We start from the raw sequence: 23,585 nt of genomic DNA on the forward strand, positions 1-23,585 counted from the left end.
TTGCTGTTACTAATGTTCTTGATTGTGGAAACCATGTTAGTTATCTTGGTCAGATCTGGAAGGACCGTACCAATGTCCACATTGGTGATGTAGGATTTTACAGAGGTTCGTATCATGAAGCTGATGTTCTAAAGTAGAACTTTGACATTGTTACCTCCTTCTTATTCTACTCCCTTGCATTATTTATGTGCTGACCTCAGGTAGTATAATGTGATCATGCTTTAATCCTGTGTTTAACGACACAGCGTAGCGCCTTTTAAGCAGTAAACTCTTAAAATTAATAAATGTGTGTTGCACTGAATTCTCTATGAATTTATAGGTTACTATTTTATTGTGGAAGAAAATGTTACTAGTCTAGAAATGTTTTTCAATGGAATTTTTTTATTAAAATAGTACATGGATAATCAAATGATACTGAAAAAGCTTCAAGTGGCAAACAGCTATACGCTATCCATGCTTCCCCATCTTTCAGTCCCTGTGTTCATAGACAGCTATCCTCAGCTCTTCCAGGAGGACCCCTGTCATTTCCTCCCATTTTTCCAAGTAATGTATGTATGTATGCATGCTGCCATTTCTTGATTTACCAGTTTCAGGCATTATCTTAACATCTAACTATCAAAGATAAAAACTTCACTTTCCCAAATAATCTTCACTTTCTCTTTCTGCCTCTTACAGTGAACTCATGAATTTTGTTTAAATCAGTAGTTAGCTTTAACATTATTATAGTTTTATAAATAAGTTTGCTGCTGAGCCATGTAATAAATGATAATGATTCCATCTCTCTTTTCTTATGTAATTCTTTGTTTTCTTATGGTTGATAATCACCTTATTTTTAATTTGCCTGCTCTTCTGTATGGACAAAACTTTGTTATGTTTTTCCAGAGGCTCCAACATTTCTTCTGCTCTCCTATCATTAACATTCGCTGTGTGTTCAGACACATCAATTCTTTTTTATTCCTCTATTAATTTCTTTCCTGGAGTGTTTCATATTTTGCTCGACTGTGGACCGATGCTTGTTAGACTTGCTAATATCTTGAAGATTTCTCTTTCTGCTTTTCTTCTTTTAGAATGTTCTTTTTCCTAGACCCCTTATCCTCCTTTTTCTTGCATTATTCCTTTGTTCAGTCGGTGCACTTCGTCCAGTCATTTTTTGAGTAAAAGTTCATGGGTCATAAGTTTTTCGAGTTCTTGCATGTCTGAAAATTTAATTACTTCCCTAATTAAATTCTAGGTTGAAAATCATTTCCCCTCAGAATTTCAGTGATACTACTTCGTTGTCTTCTACTTTGCTGTGTTTCTATTGAGAAGTCAAATATAATTCCTGTTCTTTGTGGTGATCTAATTTTGGATTATTTGGTTTTTATCCATTTTTTGTCTACAGAACCTTTATCTCTAGAAGGTTTACTTTGAGTCATAGTGTTTTTCTTTCCCCTCTTCCTTACCGGCCCCATTTAATGAACTGTGTACTTGCTAGCCATTTAAATGGAAGAGTTACATCTTGAAATCTGAAATTCTTTTGTCCTTTTAATAATTTTCTTCCTCCCATTCTCTCTCCCCCTCTCTTTGGAGCTCTTGTTAGATACTGACTTTTCTGGACCGAATGCCTGATTTCCTTTCCTAGTTTCATATTATCCTTTCTAGTTTTGGGGGATATCTTCCATTTTATTTTGCAGTTCTTCTATGGAATTTTTGAAATTTGATTTCTTGTGTGCTTAGAGTCATTTTTTGTTCATTGATTTTTTTTTTTATCAAAGCATCCCGTACTTGTTTCATGGGTGCAGTATCTTCTCATATATCTATGAGAAAATTATAGCAAACTTTGTTTTGTTCTCTACAGTGCTTTTGTTTCTGTTGAACTCTCTTTTTTTCTGTTTGTTTGCCATAGTGTCTCTGTTGCATGTTTTTTAGTTTGGGATTTTCAATGAATAGTATACACTTCTCCTCCCAACACTGGAACTAACTGAAAAATAAATGTAAGTAACATACAGATGGAGATAAATTATAGATGAAAGTTGTATTACAGGATATGGCTTTTTAGATCTATGGCCATATTGGCCTTCTCATACATACATCCAGCATTGAACTTTGCCGCTGAATGACTGTCAGAGCTAGGCAACTGCAGACCAATCCTGCGGCAGAAGTCTGCAGAGGACATGCATGCTGAAGACTTGCTCACTCAGATGAAAGTCAGAGAGGAAGAATCTGTCAGGGTGTAGCTTGTTCATGACTAGCTCAGTGAGTGATGGGAAAGGAGGAAGGGAGCTCAACGTGTTCACTGAATCAGATCTTTGCACAGTGAAATAAAGAACTGCCTCTTCCCTCAATACCTTTCCTTAAATGTCTGGAGATTCTTTTCTTTCCATTCTATTTTGAAATGGAAGTTTTGTATGCTTACTTCTAACGTAATGTCTATCAAGCTTCACTATAGTATGGCGGAGTGACAGTTCATTTTGTTCGTGAGCTTCTACCCCTAACTCCACCCCAGTGTTGGTATCTAGAGTTCTTTTCTCTGACAGGAGTCAGTTTAACCAATGGAGAATCCTCTGATATTTCCAGTGGGGCATTTATGGCTGTTAGCTTTCTGGTATTAGGGCTTGGAGTCCAACCTTTCAGTGAATAGATTTTTACTTAACCTCTTAAGTTTTAACCTCAGCCTCAATACTATCTTTTCGTATACCTGATGTTCCATACCAAAAAAAGAGAAAATGCAAGCAGTGTTGCCTGGCTACGGGGGGTAGGGGGTTGGATGGGGGAAGGAGCTGGAGTTCTAACTGCTTGCGCTACATCCAGTCCCGTCTCGGTCCAGCATCTCACCGCCAGCTACCTTGCACTCCTTGGTAATACTTCTCTGCAGGCAGCCAAGGTGGCTCTTCCTCTGGTCTGCAGACTCAGTTACCTCTCTGCTGTCATTTTAGTTCTCCCAGAATTTGTTGAAAAATGTCATTATTTATCATTCCTTCTTTTGTTCTCCCTTTTTATTTCTTTGTTGTGATTTTAGGTTTTGAGAAAAAGAAGCAGAAGTGGCCAAGCTACCATATTTAACTGAAAGTCTAACAGATTTTATTTCTACATAAACATGAACATAAGACCATTTGAATGCTCTGCAGTATATTTCTGAAGACTTTTGTAAACCTGCCTTTATCTCTTAACAATTTTTAGTATGAATGGATTACTTCTGTTTATCTCACGTAACTGGAAATTCTCCCATTATCTACAAATAGGATTAAAGTGAAAGCAGGTCTACATTCCTGAAAACAGGAATGTTGATTTACTGGAGAAATTCACTTGTTTCAATTCTGAGGATATTTTCCACGGAAGAGTAATAGATGAACTCCAAAGAGGCTTAAAAATAACAGTCAATTGTACTGATTTTTCTTTTAGGAAGGAGAAAGTTGGCAAAGCAGCCGGAAACAGTTTCTGTTGCTGAACTAAAAAGTCTGTTAGTACTCACAAGGAAACAGTTTTTAGATTATTTTGATGCTATGATTCCTAAAATCAGTCTAAGAAAGATGAACAAAATAAAAACCTTCAATATATTAAATGGTAAGTTTTTTATTACTTTAAATTTTAGTTCTTTGTGTGTGTGTGTGGCAGCTATGACAGTTATTTATTATTAAAACTTAGAAAATGTATTGGTCAAATCAAAACATATTTCACAAATGTAAATAATGTTAGATACTTAAGTATATGCAAGTATGTATATATAGGTGATGAACTGTATTACTGATTATTTAAACATTATAAACTTTCTAGTAACTTTTTTCATTAAGTATGTTCAGTGTAATTGTTTTTGGGCAAAGGAAGAAACATTTTAAGATGATCCCCCTATTTAGTCTTACTAAGTTGAGGGAATGTGTGGATTTCTATTAAGCTACATTTTCAAATATGGAAAGCAAAATCTATATAGTAAATTTAACAGGGGTAAAGGTACATATGATAAGATGATGCACATTTAACATTCATTACGGCAGGAACAGTCAAACTTCACGGAGGCAGCTGGAAATCATTTCAATATGTAGTTGTATTTCTTTCTGCTTTCCTGAATTCTAGTGTTGTGAAGAATTTGAATAACCTTATTTGAGGACACAGACCATGGAGCTAAACTGTCAAGGTTCATACCTCACTTTTGTTACTTGCTAGCTAAATGTCTGTAGGCAAATTATTCAACTCTACCTGTTACCTCATGTTTAAAATGGGAATAACAATGTAGCCCACTTATGAGGATTATTGTGAGGATGAGTAGGGTTATTATGAGGATCAAGTGAGTTGATACCTGTAAAACACTTAGAACACAAGTACCAAAAAAGATGTTATTTCTGTTCTCCTTATTATCACCATTGCTTGTCAGTACCCAAGTTAAATAGCTTACAGAGTAATCTGAAAGGTGCTAGAGACATTATTAGATTACTTGTAAATGGATGATGTGTTCAGTAAGTAACAGACCATGGCTCCATGGTTACAGCATGGGATCTGGAGCAAGACTAGCAGCTTACTTGCAGTGTGACCTTGGGCATGTTTTCTGACATCTTTGTGCCTCCATTTCTTTATCTTTAAATTACAGATGACATAGGTTATTACGAAGATTAAATTGCTTAGGCAGTCGCCTGGTATAAAGTAAGTGCTGGTTAAATAAATATGAATTTTGAGGAGAGAACTACAGGTAGGATAGAATAGTCATGAAGGCTGATTAGGAGTCAAGGAAGTCGATGTAGGTCTTGAATGATGCATAGATGTAGATAGAGAGGAGAAGATAAGATTTGCCAGGTGGAAGCACCATATTCCGGGTGATGGAAGTAAAAAAAAGGCAAACTGAGATCAAGAGAGAGATTGGCTTACCAGAGGATTTGTACGGGAGACAAGGGTTGAAAGGTAGAAAGGGCTCAAATAATTGCTGGGACTTTTATATAAGTTTTTAATATAAGTTTAAGGATATACATCTGAGAGTTACCTGTACAAAGAACATTTGACACACTGAGCTGCAGGAGTGCTCATCTTAAAATCTAAAAGGTTTGGCACAATCTATAGTCAGATTATGTCACTCCTTTGCCCAGACCTTCTTGATTGCTTCTAATTGCACATAGACTGCATCATTCTTTATATGGTTTATGAAAACCTTAAGTGATATCTGACTTTGTGCTTATTCTAGTACTAGTATATTTCTGTTTCCTTTTTACCACAGGAAGTCCTTCCTTTCCTCGGACATGTCATATTTCTTTCTGCCTCAGGAACTTTATAGATGCAATGTCCTCTGCCTGGAATTCTTTTTTCCCAGCCTTTACTGGATTACCTGATGATCATTCTTCAGATCTTGATTTAAATGTCACTTTCTCAAAGAGGCTTTCCCAGACCTTCCCCAGTTTCAACTGTTTTCTGTTATACACTCTCCCTATAATTTGTCTTCATATTATTGGATCACATTTTAAGTTTGTGTTTGTTGAAAAAATGAAAGAAATTTGGAAGATTTTTAGAACCTGGACTGAAATCAGATTATACATTTGAACATGACTCCTAAGAATGAAATTGTGATTTTTAACATCTTTTGTAGCTTTGAGTTGAATAAATACATCTACATGTAAGTTACATAATGATAGAAACACTAGGGTCAATTAGATATCATATTTGGACTCATTTGCAAGCATACACATTAGGAGTTACTGGTAATTAATAAAGTTATTTAATCTGCTCATTTTTTGGTAAAAACTCTAGCATATGTAACAAATGACAAGTCAGTATGTAGAAAATACCTAATATAACCATTTATTTACACATTGTCACAAAGTTGCTAAAGACTTTGACATAGTCAAATGTGATATCTGAATTCATAATACAGTAACTACAGTAACTATCTCCTTTGCATGGGACCATTGGGCACATCAACATACTGCATAAACAAGTTTTCCTTTGTAAAATCATTATCTTATTACTTCACACACAAGACATCTTCTGGCATTTATTTATAATTCTTGGCTTTATTCATTTACAGTATAACATTTCTTTATGACTTGTTCATATTTAAGTATGTAAGGTTATAATGACCTCAATTCATTAACAACTTATTGTCATCTCTTTTTGTTTGCTGTGATTTGTGATTTTATGGGTCAGTTTTTCCTATTCTCCCTATTATGTGGGTTCTATTGTTCTATTTCTGTTTCTCCTATAAAATGATTTTTTTTTTTTTTTAAAGTACTGTTCTTGGTTTCTCAGAGAGCCTTTGTGCTTTTTGGCTCTTAGCATAGCCCAGTGTTTTGACTGCCACATAAATGAAATATTGTGTTTTATTTTATTGTAAGAATCATATTAAATGATTCACAACACATATGAAGGTTTTCCCACCTATTTCTTAATATTTAGCCTATGTAATTTATTTTTTAGGTAGTACAGTTAGTAAATAACATTGTAATATTTAGGAACCATTTAATGTTTACTGTTATTTAAGATTGGTTATATTCTTTTATGAACTCATAGCATGAAGCTGTGCAGAACTGTAAATGATTTTTTTTTATATACTTTTAGTGGAAAGCCACATGAATGTTCAGAAGCATGTTATTTTATTATAAAGCTTATTACTCTTTAAAATAGTATTTTACCACCTTTACTAGAAAATGGGAAGTGTTGTATTTGGATGGTGTTTAGAGAGGACAATTCAATATAGGTATTGAAAATATTTTAAACTATTCAAGATTAAATAGTTTAATAAGTAGAATGAAAAATAAGATACAGTTTGCATTCATTTTCATTTATGTTTCTTGTTTAAAAATTCCTTACCAGGCTGGGCACGGTGGCTCACGCCTATAATCCCAGCACTTTGGAAGGCCAAGGTGGATGGATCACTTGAGGCCAGAAGTTCGAGACCAGCGCAGCCAACATGGCAAAACCTCGTCTCTACTAAAAATACAAAAATTAGCTGGCATAGTGGCACATATCTGTAATCCCAGGAGAATTGCTTGAACCCAAGAGGCATAGGTTGCAGTGAGCCGGGATCATGCTGCTGCTCTCCAGCCTGGGCGACAGAGTGAGACTCTTGTCTCTGGGAAAAATAAATAAATAAAGTTTCTTTACCAAATCATTATTTTCTAAGACCTCTCAAAAATACAAAATGAGTATGTTTATTCAAATGTTGATAGTCAAATAGCTAATGTTCAATAATTTTCAGTTTATTAAAACAGTGTCTAAAACATTTCTAAAACCAGATCATTTTGCAATCCCAAAAGTAGCACAGTTAGTAATTTTGCTAGTGTTAAAACAGTTTGAATATATTAATACTATTAATAATAATTTCTAATAAGAATAGAAAGTATCCCTTTAGATTTTCATTGGAAATCCCAATATTATCAGCAATCTCAGTATTAGTTTACTACAGCATGTCGTCTAGAAAGATAAGCACACTTTTACACGTAATATTTGATTGGTAGAAAATAACATTGAATGTTACTGATTCGAAGGTGTGTATGTTTAAAGATCTTGGTTTCTCAGAGAGAACATCAGAACACGATAACTTATTTATTATCTTATTATTATAGCTTTGAGAACAAGGTAATCTCTTTTTAAAAGATGTAATTTTTTGTCTTCTTGTACTACTTCCTATTTTAGTATGAAAATCACACAGAATATCCAATATATTCTCTACAGAGTTGCCTTCTTTTCATTTCAAACTGTTTTCCACATCCTCAAGCTCAGTCATGAAAATTATAAAAAATAAAAAATAGAACTGTTTTCACCCAAAATAGCGAAGTTATATTTTTATTCCATAGGAGTCCTAAATAGTGCTAATTCAATTTTGTGGATTCTAGCTTGTAACTTTTATTATGCAGTGATATTTTTATTTCCAACAAACATTTCTATGGCCTTTTGCACAGATTAGGCCATCAGAGAGGTCTTTAATAAATGCCTAAGGTAAGTATGGCTTTATAGACACACACACACACGTATGTATCTGTCTATAAATACACATTTTTATTAGCAAAATTCAGGATATTAATACTTTTCAGACTTATGTATATTTCTTTCACTTTAGATATTAGTCCAGTGGAACCTAATTCTTCAATTCAAACAGAAACCAATCCTCTGGAATGGCCAGAAAGGCATGTTCTTCAAAATTTGGAAACTTTTGGAAAAGCTAAACAAAAAATGAGGTAATATTTGAATCTGTAGTAAAGCATGTGATAGCTCAGTATTTTTAGTGAATTCTTTTTTAAAATAAATTATGTTTATGAGATATAAGCCGTTTATAGTTTTATTATAAAAGAAATACATACTTACATAAATGGTTAATCAGTAGAGTAGTATATTAATTAAAAAGAGAAAGAAATGCTCATCTTCATCTGACCTGCACTTGTACCTTCTATGTCTGTGTAATCACAGTGAATATTTTGGTGCATAGCCTTCCAGACCATAGCCCATAGACATAAAATAGTCTATGAAGATAGAAGAAAATCTTACTACAAGAACATATAAAACCAAGTAGAAGTACTCGTTTCATTTGAACCACTTTGATCTCTTCCTATTTTACATTCATATATGTTTATATAGTACCTATTATTGAACTGTAGGAGGTGGAATTTTCGTTTTGTTTTGTTTTTGTTGTTTTTGTTTGGTACATAGTAGATCCTCAGTACATAACTGTTGAATGATGGAATAAAAGAGAAGTTAAGGTTTCTTACATTACTCTTCTCTCAAATATTACAAATCACAGTTTTAGTTTTAGCTCCTCCATGGATAGTATTTTAATACTTGCTATAACTTTGTTTCATACACATGAAACAGACATTTACTGAGTACCAACTATGTGTCGGGCGCTGGGAAGATGAGGAAGAACAAGTTGTGCGCTGCCCCTCTCACCTTGAGCTTAACCTTTTAGTGAGAGAAGCAATCAAAACAAGTAACCAGACAAGTAAATATAATAACTGTAAATTACTCTGTGTGTAGTGAATGAAATAAAAAGACTGGGGGAGAATAATTTTATTTGTTGTGGGGAAGCAAGTGGTAGTACTCACTTAAATGAGGTGGATGGTCACGGGGACCTCTTAGAGGAGGTTACATTTGAGCTGAGACCTAATGAATCAATGGGTGAAGTACATTCAGTCACACAGGACCAAATAGGTCCTCCTACAGAGTTTGGATTTCATTCTAAGTACATTGGTGGAAGGATTTCATATGAAAGAGTGATGAGATAAGATTTTGTGAAAACTTTGCTTTCTTGCAGCAAATAAATGGCCGGAGGGACAGATTAGAGGAGAAAGATCAGTTAGGTGGCTTTTCTGTAAGCTAAATGAGAGATGATGGCGATCTCAAACTAGAGCAGTCGTAGTGGGAACAAATTTGGGAGATATGTTGGTGGTAAGCTAATGAAGAGCTTCTTATGATGCATTAGATGTGAAAGAGAAGGAAAGAAGACATTGAAGGTCATTTAGATTTCTGGCTTCAATCAAGTGAGTGGTGTTCTTCTGGGATAGATGGGTGGAAACAAGGTGAGACAGTTTTGGGGGGAAAAATCAAGAATGCTCCTTTAGGGATGGTTTGTTTGATCTATGAATTATCCAAGTGGAAATAACAAGTGGACTGTGGGAATATCTGGAACTCAATTTGGAGTTATCATCAGTAGGGGTTTCCAAACATGATGGTTGATGAGTCACGTGGTAAGACCATGAGGAGAAAAGAAATGGAGGATAAGACTACTCCTCGAGAATCCCTGGTGTTTGAAGAAGACAAGAAAGAAGAGTGGGAAAAGAACAGGCTACCCACCAGTGACCCTCAATTTCTTGCCTACCAGTTTTAAATGATATCTTCTAACTTCCCACTGGGAAAGATGAGTAATTAACACCCCTATTTTTCTTCCCTTTTTATCTTCTGTCTCTAAACCTTATGCAATAGACAGTTCTTAATTTTATTTTTCTTCCCTCTGAGTTCCTACTCTGATTTGACTAACACTACCTGCATATTTGTAATCCTGGTATTTCTTTTGATTACATTTTAGGTTAGTTCTGTATTTTCTTGGATTTCATATCTTAAAGAGAAGTCTGATGCCAGATTGATTTTTATTCCTTAATAGGTATTTTATTTTGTCTCTAAAACTTTTGCAATTTTCTGTTTTCCTTAATATTTTGAAATTACAGGAGGCCATGGTATGAGAGATCTTAAATTCAAGTCTTTTGTCTTTTTTTTACTCTGAGACATATCTTATTATTTCTTCAATACTATTCTTCCGTTCATTTTCTTTTCTCTCTGAAATACCTGTTTTAATTAATATAAAACATTCTGGATTTTTTTTAATTTGATTTTTTTCTTAATACTCTTTAACTTTTCTGCTGTATGTTCTCGGGTATTTCCTTTACCTTTGTTTTCATCTTTTCTTTTAAAAAATTGGATAGTCATATTTTAAATTTCTAATAATTTTCTCATTCTGCCATATTTTTCTAGCAATTTTTTTTTTATTGATAATGAGACTTGAGATGATACTGTAAGGATATTAATCAGAATTTTCTTTAAATTTGTTTTATCTGTTTCTTGAATTGTCTCATTTTCATTTGCAGCTGTTTTATTTGTTCTTCTGGTGTTTTTCTCTTATGTGTAATTTTTCTCCAGTGTCTGGTGGTCCTTGATGGTCTGTTTATAACTAAGAATTTAGGGCCATGTTGCTTTCTATAGGTAGTTGGCATGAATTTTTTTTTCCATATGTGTAGTCCTGTTCCCCACGTCTCTCACTTATATTAATGTTAGAAGAAGTGAGATCTGGGGTAGAGCATGTTTGCCAGGCTTCACGTTAGGGTATACTTTAGGGTATCAGCAGGCAAGAAGCATTGGTGCTTCACCCAGCACTAAATTATGGGGGGCTTTATTCTGGGCCATCACCACTGACACTGAGAAAGGAACATGGTTCTGTACCTTTACAAATTAAAATCATTGTATAGCTCCTACCCTGCTGGAGTATGAAGTCCAGAGAAAATTTGTGTGTTTTGTTGACAGTTTTTATTAGATTAATATTTTCAGTTTAAAAACAAAGGAAGAGGACGAGGAAAGAGGCGCTGTCAATATATTATTGTATTGATCTTTAATGTATAGAAATATGTTTAAAACTATAATGTCAACATTTTAATCATGTAGATATCAGTAAAAAATGCTTCATTTCAGTGATAAAATAATCAGGAAATAGTTGGATTAACAAAGTTGGGAAATCAATTTTTTGTGCAGATGTTGAAATATTTTATTTATGCTGTGGTAACAAAGCTATGGTGATCTGTGATTCAGTGCATAGTGAAACCTCTAACTGGAAACATCTAAGTGAAACTACGTTGTTTTTCACGTTCCAGTATTTAAAACTTTCTGTGAGTTTTTCTTATTTACAGAGTGATAGAGCAGAAATAGTTAACTAATTTGTAGTTAGTCTAATTCTGTCATTTTAAATAGCTGTTGTCACCCTGGGTCTGCAATATGACCTTTTGTATATTCGCATCTTTATTTTAAAAGTAAAAATAATGATTGCTTTTTAAGCTTGGCATGCTGATTTTCACTTTACAAAGTACTTATTTTTAGTTATTTTTTCATTTTGAAATAAGACCTATTCCATCTTTTTCAAAGGAATTTGTGAGGACTAAGAATATATTATATGTAAAGTAGTTAGAAAAATACAAAGTCCCGCATGTAATTCAGGTATATAATAATGATTCAGTGCTTATTCATAATGTCATAATCATGGCTACAAGAGACTTTGGGGAGATTTCTGAGTATTGGCTCATTTCATGGTTGTGCTTCAAGTAATCTTTCAAGTTCATGGAAAATTGGAACATTCTGTCTCTTCCGTCAAAAATTTAAAGTACTGTGGGATTTCAGAACATATAAGAGAATTTAGATTTAAATTACATAGAATTGCTAACTTCACACCACTGAATAATAGGCCATCATTGGTAGATAATGTAATTATATTTATTTTATGTAGTTAAAATACCACTTGTTGACGTGATAGCTGCAAGTTTTATTGTGACCTAAAGATTTTTTAAAATATAGTCAGAAACTAAATGATTTGCCAATATTTTACTTTATTGTCTTTTCTAAATGTTTATCCAGTGTCCTTGATGTATTTTTCTCGTTTCTGCTCATATCCCCTTTTCCTAACTATGATGAATTCAAATTTACTTTTTTCTTTTTGACTCTGGCTGTTCTCTATATTGAATCCACTTTTAATAAATCTGCATAATACTATTTTCCCAGAACTGGTTCATTAACTCATTCATCTGAACAGTTGCTCGGCCACAAAGAGGTTCCTCGGGACTCAGTCACATTATTGGATGCTAAAGAATTGCTGAAGTACTTTACCTCAGATGGATTACCCGTTGGAGATCTTCAACCTTTACCGATTCAAAAGGGGTAGGTTAGAAACTTATAATTTCCAATTAACTTTTTAAGAATTACTTACAAATAAAATCGTGTCTCATTTCCTTAGTTATTGAGGCCCTATGCTACTCAGGGAAAATTTATAAGTTTGATGTCAATGTTTGTCTGTTGGCCTTAATCTTCACTTTTTATGGTACCCAAATATCCTACTGTTTTGTGGTATTGCATATTCCCTCTAGAAGTCACTGGCTTCTATTTGGTATGCAAAGGACAATACTTTCTAATAAAAAATTTGAATTTGACTTTTTAAATTCTCTTTTCTGTGTTACTCTAGTTTTGATACTTGCCACTCCTTGGCCTGAGCATCGCCAGGCATGCCTAATAGTAGCAAAAAGCATGGCCTTTCAACTGAAGAACAGGAAAGTGTAATAAAAGTGCTTTTGAACTGTGACATTGCCAAATAAGAATTCAGTGTCTCCGTGAATAATTTACAGCTAATTTGACTTCCAAGACAATTTCCACTAAGTTACTAGTTAATAAATGCTGCATATTGCTGGCATTGACAAAATTGCCCATAAAATTGTGACATTCAATATTTGTGAGAACGGAATAATTTGCTCATTACTCCAATGTCTTTTTAATTGTTAATTCATTATTTTGAAAACCTTCCAAAAGACCTTAAAAATTGTAGATCACTTTGGTCACTTTTATAAGCTTGATTTGAATTACACTGTGATAAATAATGACTTTAAAGGTGAATTTCAGAAAGAAGTTATTCAAAGGCAGCTATATCTCAGAAATATTTCTGGAACATTGTTGCCTTTATGTGCATGTTCAAGAGCAACTTTGAAAACCTGAGAGTCTTAATGACTTAATGCTTTTAATGACATAAAAATTATATAATTTTGGATTAATTTTTTTCTCATAACTTTGAAAGATTGATAATCTTTTGTTGTGGAAATCGAGAAAGTAAAGAAGTATATATTTTTGTCTATTTGGTTATTGGACTACTGTCCTTTCAAGTCATTAAGCAGAAACTGACAGTCGGTTTGCCAAAACTGAATTATGTAAGTTGTACTGTTTTTTTTTTTTTTTTTTTTTTTTTTTGAGACGGAGTTTCGCTCTTGTTGCCCAGGCTGGAGTGGAGTGCAATGGCGCGATCTCGGCTCACCGCAACCTCCGCCTCCTGGGTTCAGGCAATTCTCCTGCCTCAGCCTCCTGAGTAGCTGGGATTACAGGCACGTGCCACCACGCCCAGCTAGTTTTTTTCTATTTTTAGTAGAGACGGGGTTTCACCATGTTGACCAGGATGGTCTTGATCTCTCGACCTCGTGATCCACCCGCCTCGGCCTCCCAAAGTGCTGGGATTACAGGCTTGAGCCACCGCGCCCGGCCAAGTTGTACTGTTTTTAACAGAATGTCTTTCTAGGTGCATTGTAGAAGAGATACAGTTAGTTCTTTCTGGAAACTAATTGTAGGTGATTTATTTAGGAAAATTTGATATGATTCTTCAACGTTAGTAAGGAACTGCATTGCTATCAAATGTATCTCCTGTTAGCATTAGAGTTGAAGGATGACTTTTCATGGCAATAAATCAGGAACCTATATGCTCTTATTAAATGTTGACCTGCACAGGAAGCCATCCAAAATGCCGTGTTAAGCAGAGTACAAACATGACTCCTATGTATATACCAAGGAAATAATGAACATTGACAAAACATATATTTATCAAAATGTTTACTTTAGAAAGAACAAGTTGTGAGTGAAATTACACAAAAATAGGTTAAGTTGCTGGGGGCGACTGATATGAGAAATGAGAGACAGCGTAGTAAAGGAAGGAAATAAAGTGCTAGATACTTAAAGATTTCCATTTTACAAAATTATTTATTTTAATAATCATCGAAATACTGGGGTTATTGTAATTTACTAGTGTTACTTTTTGTGGAATACTTTAAATGGATGCATTTGAATATAACGTCTGCTTTTTAGGATTCGTTAGTTGGCATGAATCTTACATTTTAATATAATGATTTCAAATGCTTATCATAGTATCCTAGATAATTTTCGGTGACAAGACTGAAAATTTTTATTACCATAGGTGGAAAAAATGTGATAGCAAATTTATTTCTTAGTACTTTACTATTTACTTACCATTCTACATATTATTTCCAACTCTTCTGAACTCAAGCCCCTGGTATTTCATTTTACCTATTAACTATTTAAGGACCACTGTTGCATAATTTCCCCATTCCATCTAACAAGCTTCAGGACCATGATTCATTATATTACAACAGTGGTTTCCTTTCCTTCAGAGAAGGATGGCCCCTATCATAATAACTCAGAGAGCTTAATCTAATTGCAGTGACCTCTTCTTTCCCAGATTTTGATGTATCTCTGTAGTTCTAGGTGTGGAAAGGCTTGAGCATGAATATTTTATGTAAACTCGACGTGATTAGTTCTAACATGCCAGTTGATTGAAAACCTACTTCAGAAAAAGAACTGAAATCAGCAGTTAGTCTCTATACCCTCTGCTAGTTAAAAAGTTGCTGACTCTTCAAGTAGATGTCAGTGACTACATTCTCAGGCAAAGAAAGATCTGGGTACCACATGTGTTATAGTAGGAAGTAAATTCTTTTATCGTTGCCTAAGATTCAAGTTGACTTTAATTATTCCCTTGAAAAAAAAGGATTAACTAAATGCCTAAATATTAGTTTAATCTACCAAGGTAAAACCATCTTTTAGAAATAATGCTGCTTCTTGGCTGGGTGTGGTGGCTCATGCCTGTAATCCCAACACTTTGGGAGGCTGAGGCTGGCGGATCACTTGAGGTCAGGAGTTTGAGACCAGCCTGGCCAATGTGATGAAACCCTGTTTCTACTAAAAATGCAAAAATTAGCCAGACAGAGTAGCAGGTGCCTATTATCCCAGCCACTCAGGAGGCTGAGGCAGGAGAATTGCTTGAACCAGGGAGGCAGAAGTTACAGTGAGCTGAGATCATGCCACTGCATGCCAGCCTGGGCAGCAGGGTGAGGCTCCATCTCAAAAAAAAAAAAAAAAAAAAGAAAAGAAAAGAAATAATACTACTTCTTGAATTGCCATCATAAATCATATTCCATTTTTGTTTCACTCATTTCTCAGAATAGTTTTGTGCAATAAATAACATCGTAACTTACTTGAGGTGCAGAAAATGTAAGTGACAAAAGCCAAGGCCTAACCTTGCTTCATTTCCTTCTTATACTTTCTGAGGTTGCTTAATCTTTATCCCATATAAAATTCAACTGTAGAGGAAAAAGTCAGATTGGTTTAGGTACCTTATTTAACTTTCTCTTTGTCACTAAATAAACTTTGAATACCAATGAAAAACATTTTGTTTCAGGGAAAAGACTTTTATTCTGACACCTGAACTTAGTCCTGGGAAACTTCAGGTCTTACCTTTTGAGAAAGCCTCAGGATGTCATTATCATGGAATTGAGTAAGTTTTTATACTTTACTATTCTGTATATTGTTGATACAGCCTCAGTTGTGTGAAGAGTGACTTTAATATAATGATATAAATTGAGACAGAGACCAAAAGAGTATGTCAAAAACCTCAAAAAACAGAGCGTTGCATACAAAGATCATTTGTCTTCTGTTGAAGAAGTTATTTGATAATCAGTTCAACAGCATTTAAACATCCTGTTATGAATTACTAGATATTTTTTATATCAAAATTGTTTTGGTCCCTATGTTATAAATATATATTTACACTATGGGTCACATTAATGTTTTCCTGGTCACCGATTACATTATAGTTGCTCAGAAATTGTTAGATAGGGCCCAGCATTTCAATACTAGATATTTTTCTGAGAGAAAGACTTACATAAGTATGCATATAATAGTTTAATTCTCAATATCCCTAAACTGGAAAGAGCCTAGGAATATATCAATAGGAAAATAGGTAAATAAACTATGATATATTTATATAAAGCAATACTATTTAATTATAACAAGGAAGGAAATATTGATACATGAAACATTAAATATCTGTCTGTGTGAAAAACAGTTGAAATAAGAATTTGAGGCCAGGCTCGGTGGCTAATGCCTGTAATCTCAGCACTTTGGGAAGCCAAGGCAGGTGGATCGCTTGAGCCCAGGAGTTTGAGACCAGCCTGGGCAACATGGTGAAACCCCATCTCTATAAAAAAGTACAAAAATTAGCTGGGCATAGTGACTTGCATGTGTCGTCCTAGCTACTCAGGATGCTGAGGCAGGAGGATCGACTGGTATTGGGAGGTTGAGGTTGCAGTAAGCCATGATCATGCCACTGCATGCCAGCCAGGTGACAGACTGAGACCTTGTGTCCCCACCCCCCCAAAAAAAGAATTTGAGAACGTTGAAATGAGCAATATGAAGTGTAATATTCAGTAATGAATTATTTCTAAAAGAAATCCTGTATGAAATGCTCATTTGAATCTAAATGGTAACATAAGAATTTTAAATTGTTTTGTGAACAACAGAGAGGTAACTCAGAGATAACTATTGAATTATAAAAAGATAAAAAATGCCACCTGATCCATCTTTTTATTTCTGGTATTTGATTAAAGGACTCCTTGTTTGAGAGGATTTTTTTTCTCCCTTTAACATAAAAAGGGTAGAGATGTTTCCCAAATAGCCTTAAATTTAGCTGAAACTTTTACTTAAACTATATTTTTAGCCATGCATCCTTTTGTTCATTGATTACAAAATTTTACGTTTCTCTCACTTTTTCACCCAGACTGTAGTGCAGTGGCACAATCTTGGCTCGGTGCAACCTCCATCTCCCAGGTTCAAGTGATTCTCATGCCTCAGCCTTCCGAGTAGATGGGATTACAGGCATGCACCACCATGCCTGGCTAATTTTTGTATTTTTGGTAGAGACAGAGTTTAGCCATGTTGGCTAGGTGGTCGTGAACTCCTAGCTTCAAGTGATCTACCTGCCTCGGCCTCACAAAGTGTTGGGAACAGGCGTGAACCACGGTACCCAGCCCAAAATTTTACTTTTCATTTATACTAAGTTTATTAAATTTAAGTGGGAACATCTTGTTCTACTATGTAAACATTTCATTAATAGGATATATTTTTATGTCCCACCCTTTTGATTTTATTAAAGACCTAGAAATTAAACATTACAGAAAACTTAGAATGAAAATCAACAATTCCTTTCCTTATTCCTACCTACCTACAGTCCCAGCTTTTAGAAAAAAAAAAATATTTTATTTGTTTGGTTTAGTTTCCCTGGTAGCTATCTCATTAAAAAAAATATCCTTCTGTCAATATTTTTAAGTGTCTCAATATAAAATATTGACTCTGAAAAATGATTTGATTCTTCTTCTTAATTTGAGCTCTCTGCTATTTACTTTCATGTTTTTAAATATGTATATTTAAACTTCTCTTTCTTATTCCATTAGCTATACAGCAATAGCTCCTCCATTTAGTTTGATAAAAATTTTAGGGTCTTCTAATCTATTAAAGGAATCTAATTAAAAATTTTAGCTATTTTGCATTTAATTTGAATGTGAAAATTGAAACCAGTAAACAGTGTTTATATTATTATTATGAAAAATAGTGTTCACTGTTGAAAAAATGTACTAGTATTAACATTTGCTTTGCTGCATGGCCAGAATACCCCAGGACACATCTGTTTTTCACCTCTTTGGTCCTATAAACACACTGAAGCACTGATTTGAATAAAATAAGCTACAATAATTACTGGCTAAAGTGTCTATCATATAATCCTATTTAGATTATTTTTCCAAAATTTTAATTTTATTTTATTTATTGTGAGTCTCTCTCTTTTTTTCCTGCTGTTTTTAATTTACTATGGAAAACTTTTAATAATAACATACAAATTTAAAAAATTTATCAAGGATATGTTCTTCATGATTATTTATCAAAATATTACATTAAGACTTATTTGAGTACTGTGTCCTGATAGGCTTAAATCTACACAGAGTGTTATTAACTTATACACATATAATGTTATAAAATTCTGATTCACTATAAAAAGTAATTCTCTACTACTTACCTATTGCCGTAAACAAATAAACAAATCTATCCGTGACTCACTTTTCTTTTCTGTAAATTTATGCTCATTAAACTGAGCATACTGCCAACTTTACTTGGACAGAAAATAAATCTAATGATGATGATAACAATAATAGTAACATGCATTTCTTGACTGCTCTGCTTGCATATTTCAGGAACTGATTCGAAGTGTTTATGTGTACAATTCAAAGAATTGTCACAATAGCTTTTTCAGATAAGTACTATAATTCTCATTTTGCAGATGAAGCAACAGAATCATAGATAAAGTTAAGTAATTTGGCCAAGTTCACACACAGTAATCAGTACAGGAGCCTGGATTTAAATCCAGAGTCTGACTCCATAAGTCTGTATCAAATACGTTAATTGTCACAAGGGAAAGATAAGGTTCTTAAAACCTCCATCAGGCAGTCAGATGTTCAGGAAATGATATACTCCTTGGGAATCGAACTAAAAGCTTTTGGATACAAAAATCTGATTTTAGGCAGTATCTTAGAATTTTACAGGTAAAAATGACAGCTAACAGAGAAAGGTTTTAATTTATACAGTGCTACCATCACATATGTGAAGCCATTTGTGTTTTCTTAATGCAATTGTAGAAAGGGGAGAAATTGAAGTTTTCCAAGGTCACACAGCTCCTAGATGATCTTGATATGCTTGTTTGTTGTACTTAACAACCGAGATTTCTTTGAATCCAGAAGCATTCTCTAGGCTAACATTTCATTGATTTCTTGAGTCAGATTCTGCTATAAACCAGATGCACAGACAGCTGAAGTGTTTGAAGGAAAATCTGTCAATCAGTTAATAAGGTGGGAACTGAGTTTCAAAGAAAAAATTCAAAATGTTCTAAGCTGTTTGGTGAGCCAGTTTAGAAGGCCTTTATACCCTTTTAATCTTTGTGTTGAGAATAAACTTGCCCTTTCTAACAGAAGTCAGCATTTCATGTTGTCATATATCAGCCATGCTAAGAAATCACCAGAGGTTGGTAGAGTTTTAAAAAGTGTTAAAACAGCAACTGTTATTATTTTGAAAATAAGCCAAAGGATTAACTTAATCTGTTGCCCTGAAACACAAGTCAAAGAGAAATCAGATTGTACTTCACATTTTTTAATCTTTTGCCATGTCATATAGCAAACTAGAAGAAAACTGACCTTGGGAGGGAAATAGGCCAGTCACTCAACCTTCCAGTGATTATTAGGAAATTGAACAAGATCTCTTAAAGTAAATGTCCTGCTATTTTCTAATTAACGGGCAAAAGTCTGTTGCTCTCATGGAGGTTTACATTTTAATGCTCTTTCATTCATTTTAGATATTGCTTGGATGACCGAAAAGCTTTGGAAAGAGATGGAGGATTTTCTGAACTTCAATCTCGTCTTATTCGTTACGAAACTCAAACTACCTGCACCAGAGAAAGTTATCCAGTACCTACTGTGTTGAGCCCTCTTCCATCTCCTGCAGTTTTGTCAGAGCCTGGAAGTGTCCCTGATGGAGAACTTTTACAAAGTGAACTTCGAACTGAAGTATCCCGATTGAAACGGAGATCTAAAGATCTGAATTGCCTTTATCCCAGAAAAAGGTGATGTGTTAAATGAACATAAATAGTATCTTGACAGAAAGTATTTTAGTCTCTAGACGATTTTTATTGTATTTTATATTAGTCTTTCAGATTAATTTCTTTATGGCAGAAAGTTTATTATGAGCAGTTGGTGATTTTGCTTGCAAGTTATAAAAAGAAATGACTTGGGGGAAAAAACACAGTTTCCTGCTTTATATGCTAATATACAGTCCATTAGCACAGTGGATTGTAAAGTTTTTAAGCCATGGAAGAGTGAAGATTTCACCCCATAGATTAAGCTCCTGAGCTGCTCTGTTGAAGAGACTGTTCGGGGGTGGGAATTCTCCTGTTAGCTCCTCCTTCCCTTTCCCCTCAGTTTCCTGCCTGCATTGGTCCCTTGAGCAAGAAATTCCATAAGGTACCATTTTTAAAACACCCGTTACATATAAAATACAGCTTTAAACTCTACATAGTGATATATTATGTGAAACTTTTCTGGATACTTTTTTTGCTAACTAAATAGAATGTCCAAATACTTGATCAGAAGTTAGAAGTTCATATAGTGAACACTAATTTCTATTGAATTTATGTTATCTTTAGAACCTTTGTCAAATTTGGGTTCTTGGCATCTAAAGCAAGGCTTTAATTCTTACTGTATTTAAACCTTGCAAAAAGTATGAACCATACGGAAATAAAACTTTTAGATTTTTTCTGTATAGTTAAAAAAATCGGAATACTGTTCTCCTGATATGGAAGGATGCAGTCATTTCTCTGAGGACTTTATAAATTCATGACACTTTTTATACCTGATAAAACTCAAAGGCAACAGTAGCATTTTGGGTACGATATTTATAACCGTGTTTCTTATTTCTGACTTGTGGCTAATAACATTTTTGTTCCTAAAAGGAAAGTACACTGTGGTCTCTGGGTCAGCAGAATTGAGGCCTATAAGACCCTGTCTTGTAAAGGGAAAAATTTTGGTCTTGTTGGAAGCAAATATAAGCGTTTTAGGAAGACTGAAGAATGAGCCAATTTTATAGTTTATTTGTATTTGTTTTAACACTGTTATTTATTTTGCAAGGCAGTTCCATGGGCATAATAAGATACAGGTTGTGGTGTCTCTGTTCAAATTATCTTAACAGAAAAGTATAAGTATTTAACAGGTTAGTATTAAATCTATAAATAGCAGCACTCTGAGCATGCAGAGCTGATTTATTTGATAAATTGTAAATTGGAGGGCTAGGGGAGAGTACAGCAATATTGTTTGTTGCTTTCTCTATTAGCCAAAATCCTAGTGACTATTCATTTTACCTTCTATGTCTTAGTTACTTATCTAAAGAACTAAGGAGCAACTTTATAATGTGATGTTGATTGTTGACTTAAGGCAGTAACAACAATAAATTTGTTTGCTTTTCTTGAATTTATAATTGTAATGGATATAGTTGTAACATTTAAGACAGAAAATGGACTTTGATGTTGATTCACTTAATCTACATTCTTCATTTTTCCCCCTACTGTAGACTTGTGAAATCTGAAAGTTCAGAGTCTCTTCTTTCTCAAACAAGTGGCAATAATAATCACCATCGTCATCACGTGACATCCAGAAAGCCACAAACAAAGCGGTCCTTACCAATGACTTGTCCTTTGGTTCCAGTTCCTAGCTGTGAAACTCCAAAACTTGCTACAAAGACCAGTACAGGTCAAAAAAGTATGCATGAATCAAAAATGTCAAGGCAAATTAAGGAGTCAAGATCACAGAAACACACACGGGTAAAGATTTACTTAGCATTTTTCTTAGTTTTACGTGGAAAGACTTTTAAAATTTGACTACTTTAAAATATGTGTCGAAAAAATTTTATGAATGAAATGAAACGATGTCTAGAATTTACCACTGTAAGGATGAAGGAGAGTAGGTAGGGATATAAATGAAACAAGATTAGCCATGGATTAATCATACTTGAAGCTGGTTAAAAGATATATCAATATAGAAATTTGTTATCAAATATTCTCTGCTCATCAGACATTCTCTACTTTTCTATGCTTGAAATTTTCCGTAATAAAAATAAATATACACTCATATATCCCTGCTGTGTATAACTTTAACACTCAGATTTCAATTCAGGACTTATGACTTGAGTTTCTTAAGACACTCTAGTCAAATCCTGCTAACCTATTATTCCTTTGACACTTGTGACCATGTAAATGTTAGATATATTTTTCTCTCAATCATTTTGTCTTAATGAACATGTCTGTCTTTTAGCACAGCAAAATGATTGCGTAAATCATAGGATTGAACTCTAAAGCTGAAATAATAGGTTTGTTCCTTTTCCAAGAAATATTAGTCATATGTTATGTTCTGTTCAAGATATTGAAAGAAGTAGTTACTGAAACCTTGAAGAAACACAGTATTACTGAGACTCATGAATGTTTCACTGCATGCAGCCAGCGTCTCTTTGAAATCTCTAAGTTCTATCTAAAGGTACGGTATCTTCTCTACTACTGGCAAAATTTAGTTCATGTTCTAATGTTTCTGTTTGACATAAAAAAAGTTTCAGTATTTTTTTATACCGAGAGCATATGCTTGCTCCCAGATTTATTAAATGATGGAGATAGAAAAATTGAAGCCAAACTACTTTATATTTGATTTGTTTTTAGTTCTCAAATATGGAAAGCAACATTTTAACCAGTATCCTATTTCTCCTAATATGTCTTTGACTTATAGGTAACAAGCTTCAAAAGATGTTTAATTAGTAATTTTTTAATACAGTTGGCCCTCCATATCTGTGGGTTCTGTATCCATCGGTTCCACATCCATGGACTGTACTAGCTGCGAATTGAAAATATTCTGAAAAAAAAAAAAAAAAAAAAAAAAAAAAAAGGATACTGCATCTGTACTGAACATGTACAGACTTTTTAAAAAGTATATGGGCAATTGTGCGTAGGTTATATGCAAACACTGCACCATTTTCTATAAGGGATTTGACTATCGGTGGATTTTGGTATTCTCAGCAGAATCATGGAATCATTCCTTCACAGGGACTCAGGGATGATTGTGTAGTAAAATGGTTACTGAACTAAATATTAAAACACCCAGTTTCTAAATTAGGATCCATTATCAGCTACTTGTAGGACATTGGAAAGGTCAGCCACTCAGGTGATGGTTTTTAAAAACTTAGATGATGTTAGATTATGTCCAGCTTTACAAGTTTCTGACTTGAATCACAGTTACCTGTAAGTTTCAGGTTAAAACTGCAGATTTATCACATATTCAATTCCCTTTCTTTCTAAGATCTTTCAAGAAAGGCACTATTAATCTACAAAAAGCAAGGGAAGGGATAAGAAAAGCAATATATTGTTGAACAGTAACAAAAAAGCACATGCAGCATGGTGTAAGAGAGTAAAAAGAGTTGCAATCTAATTGGGTGCCTAGTGGATACTAGTGAGAAACATGTTAATTTGACAGAATCTGAGGCACTCAGGATTTGAAGACACCAGGTATCGTGGAAAGCAGGGGCAAGAGTCCACATAAAAAGCGGGGAAGTTGAATAAAGATCTACAAAGCGACCTGGGGATTGTGCAACTTGCTCTGCATGCTCTTCTCCCACACTGTTAACTACAAGGTCTACCATGTATATGTTTTTCC

At 34.1% G+C, this 23,585-nt stretch overlaps 1 protein-coding gene across 2 annotated transcripts in view; it reads left to right on the forward strand.

Moving 5' to 3' along the window:
* MTBP (MDM2 binding protein) overlaps window positions 1-23,585 on the forward strand; it is a 73,772-nt gene that overhangs the window by 47,011 nt on the left and 3,176 nt on the right. For both annotated transcript variants that reach the window (XM_003933099.3, XM_074387088.1), the window contains 7 exons: window positions 3,382-3,543; window positions 8,015-8,132; window positions 12,205-12,360; window positions 15,704-15,799; window positions 19,697-19,963; window positions 21,463-21,712; window positions 22,308-22,421. In XM_003933099.3, the coding sequence (XP_003933148.2) occupies window positions 3,382-3,543; window positions 8,015-8,132; window positions 12,205-12,360; window positions 15,704-15,799; window positions 19,697-19,963; window positions 21,463-21,712; window positions 22,308-22,421 (1,163 nt within the window). The remainder of the gene's footprint in view (window positions 1-3,381; window positions 3,544-8,014; window positions 8,133-12,204; window positions 12,361-15,703; window positions 15,800-19,696; window positions 19,964-21,462; window positions 21,713-22,307; window positions 22,422-23,585) is intronic.

This window comes from Saimiri boliviensis, chromosome 15, assembly GCF_048565385.1.
Source record: "Saimiri boliviensis isolate mSaiBol1 chromosome 15, mSaiBol1.pri, whole genome shotgun sequence".
NCBI classification, from domain to species: Eukaryota; Metazoa; Chordata; class Mammalia; order Primates; family Cebidae; genus Saimiri; species Saimiri boliviensis.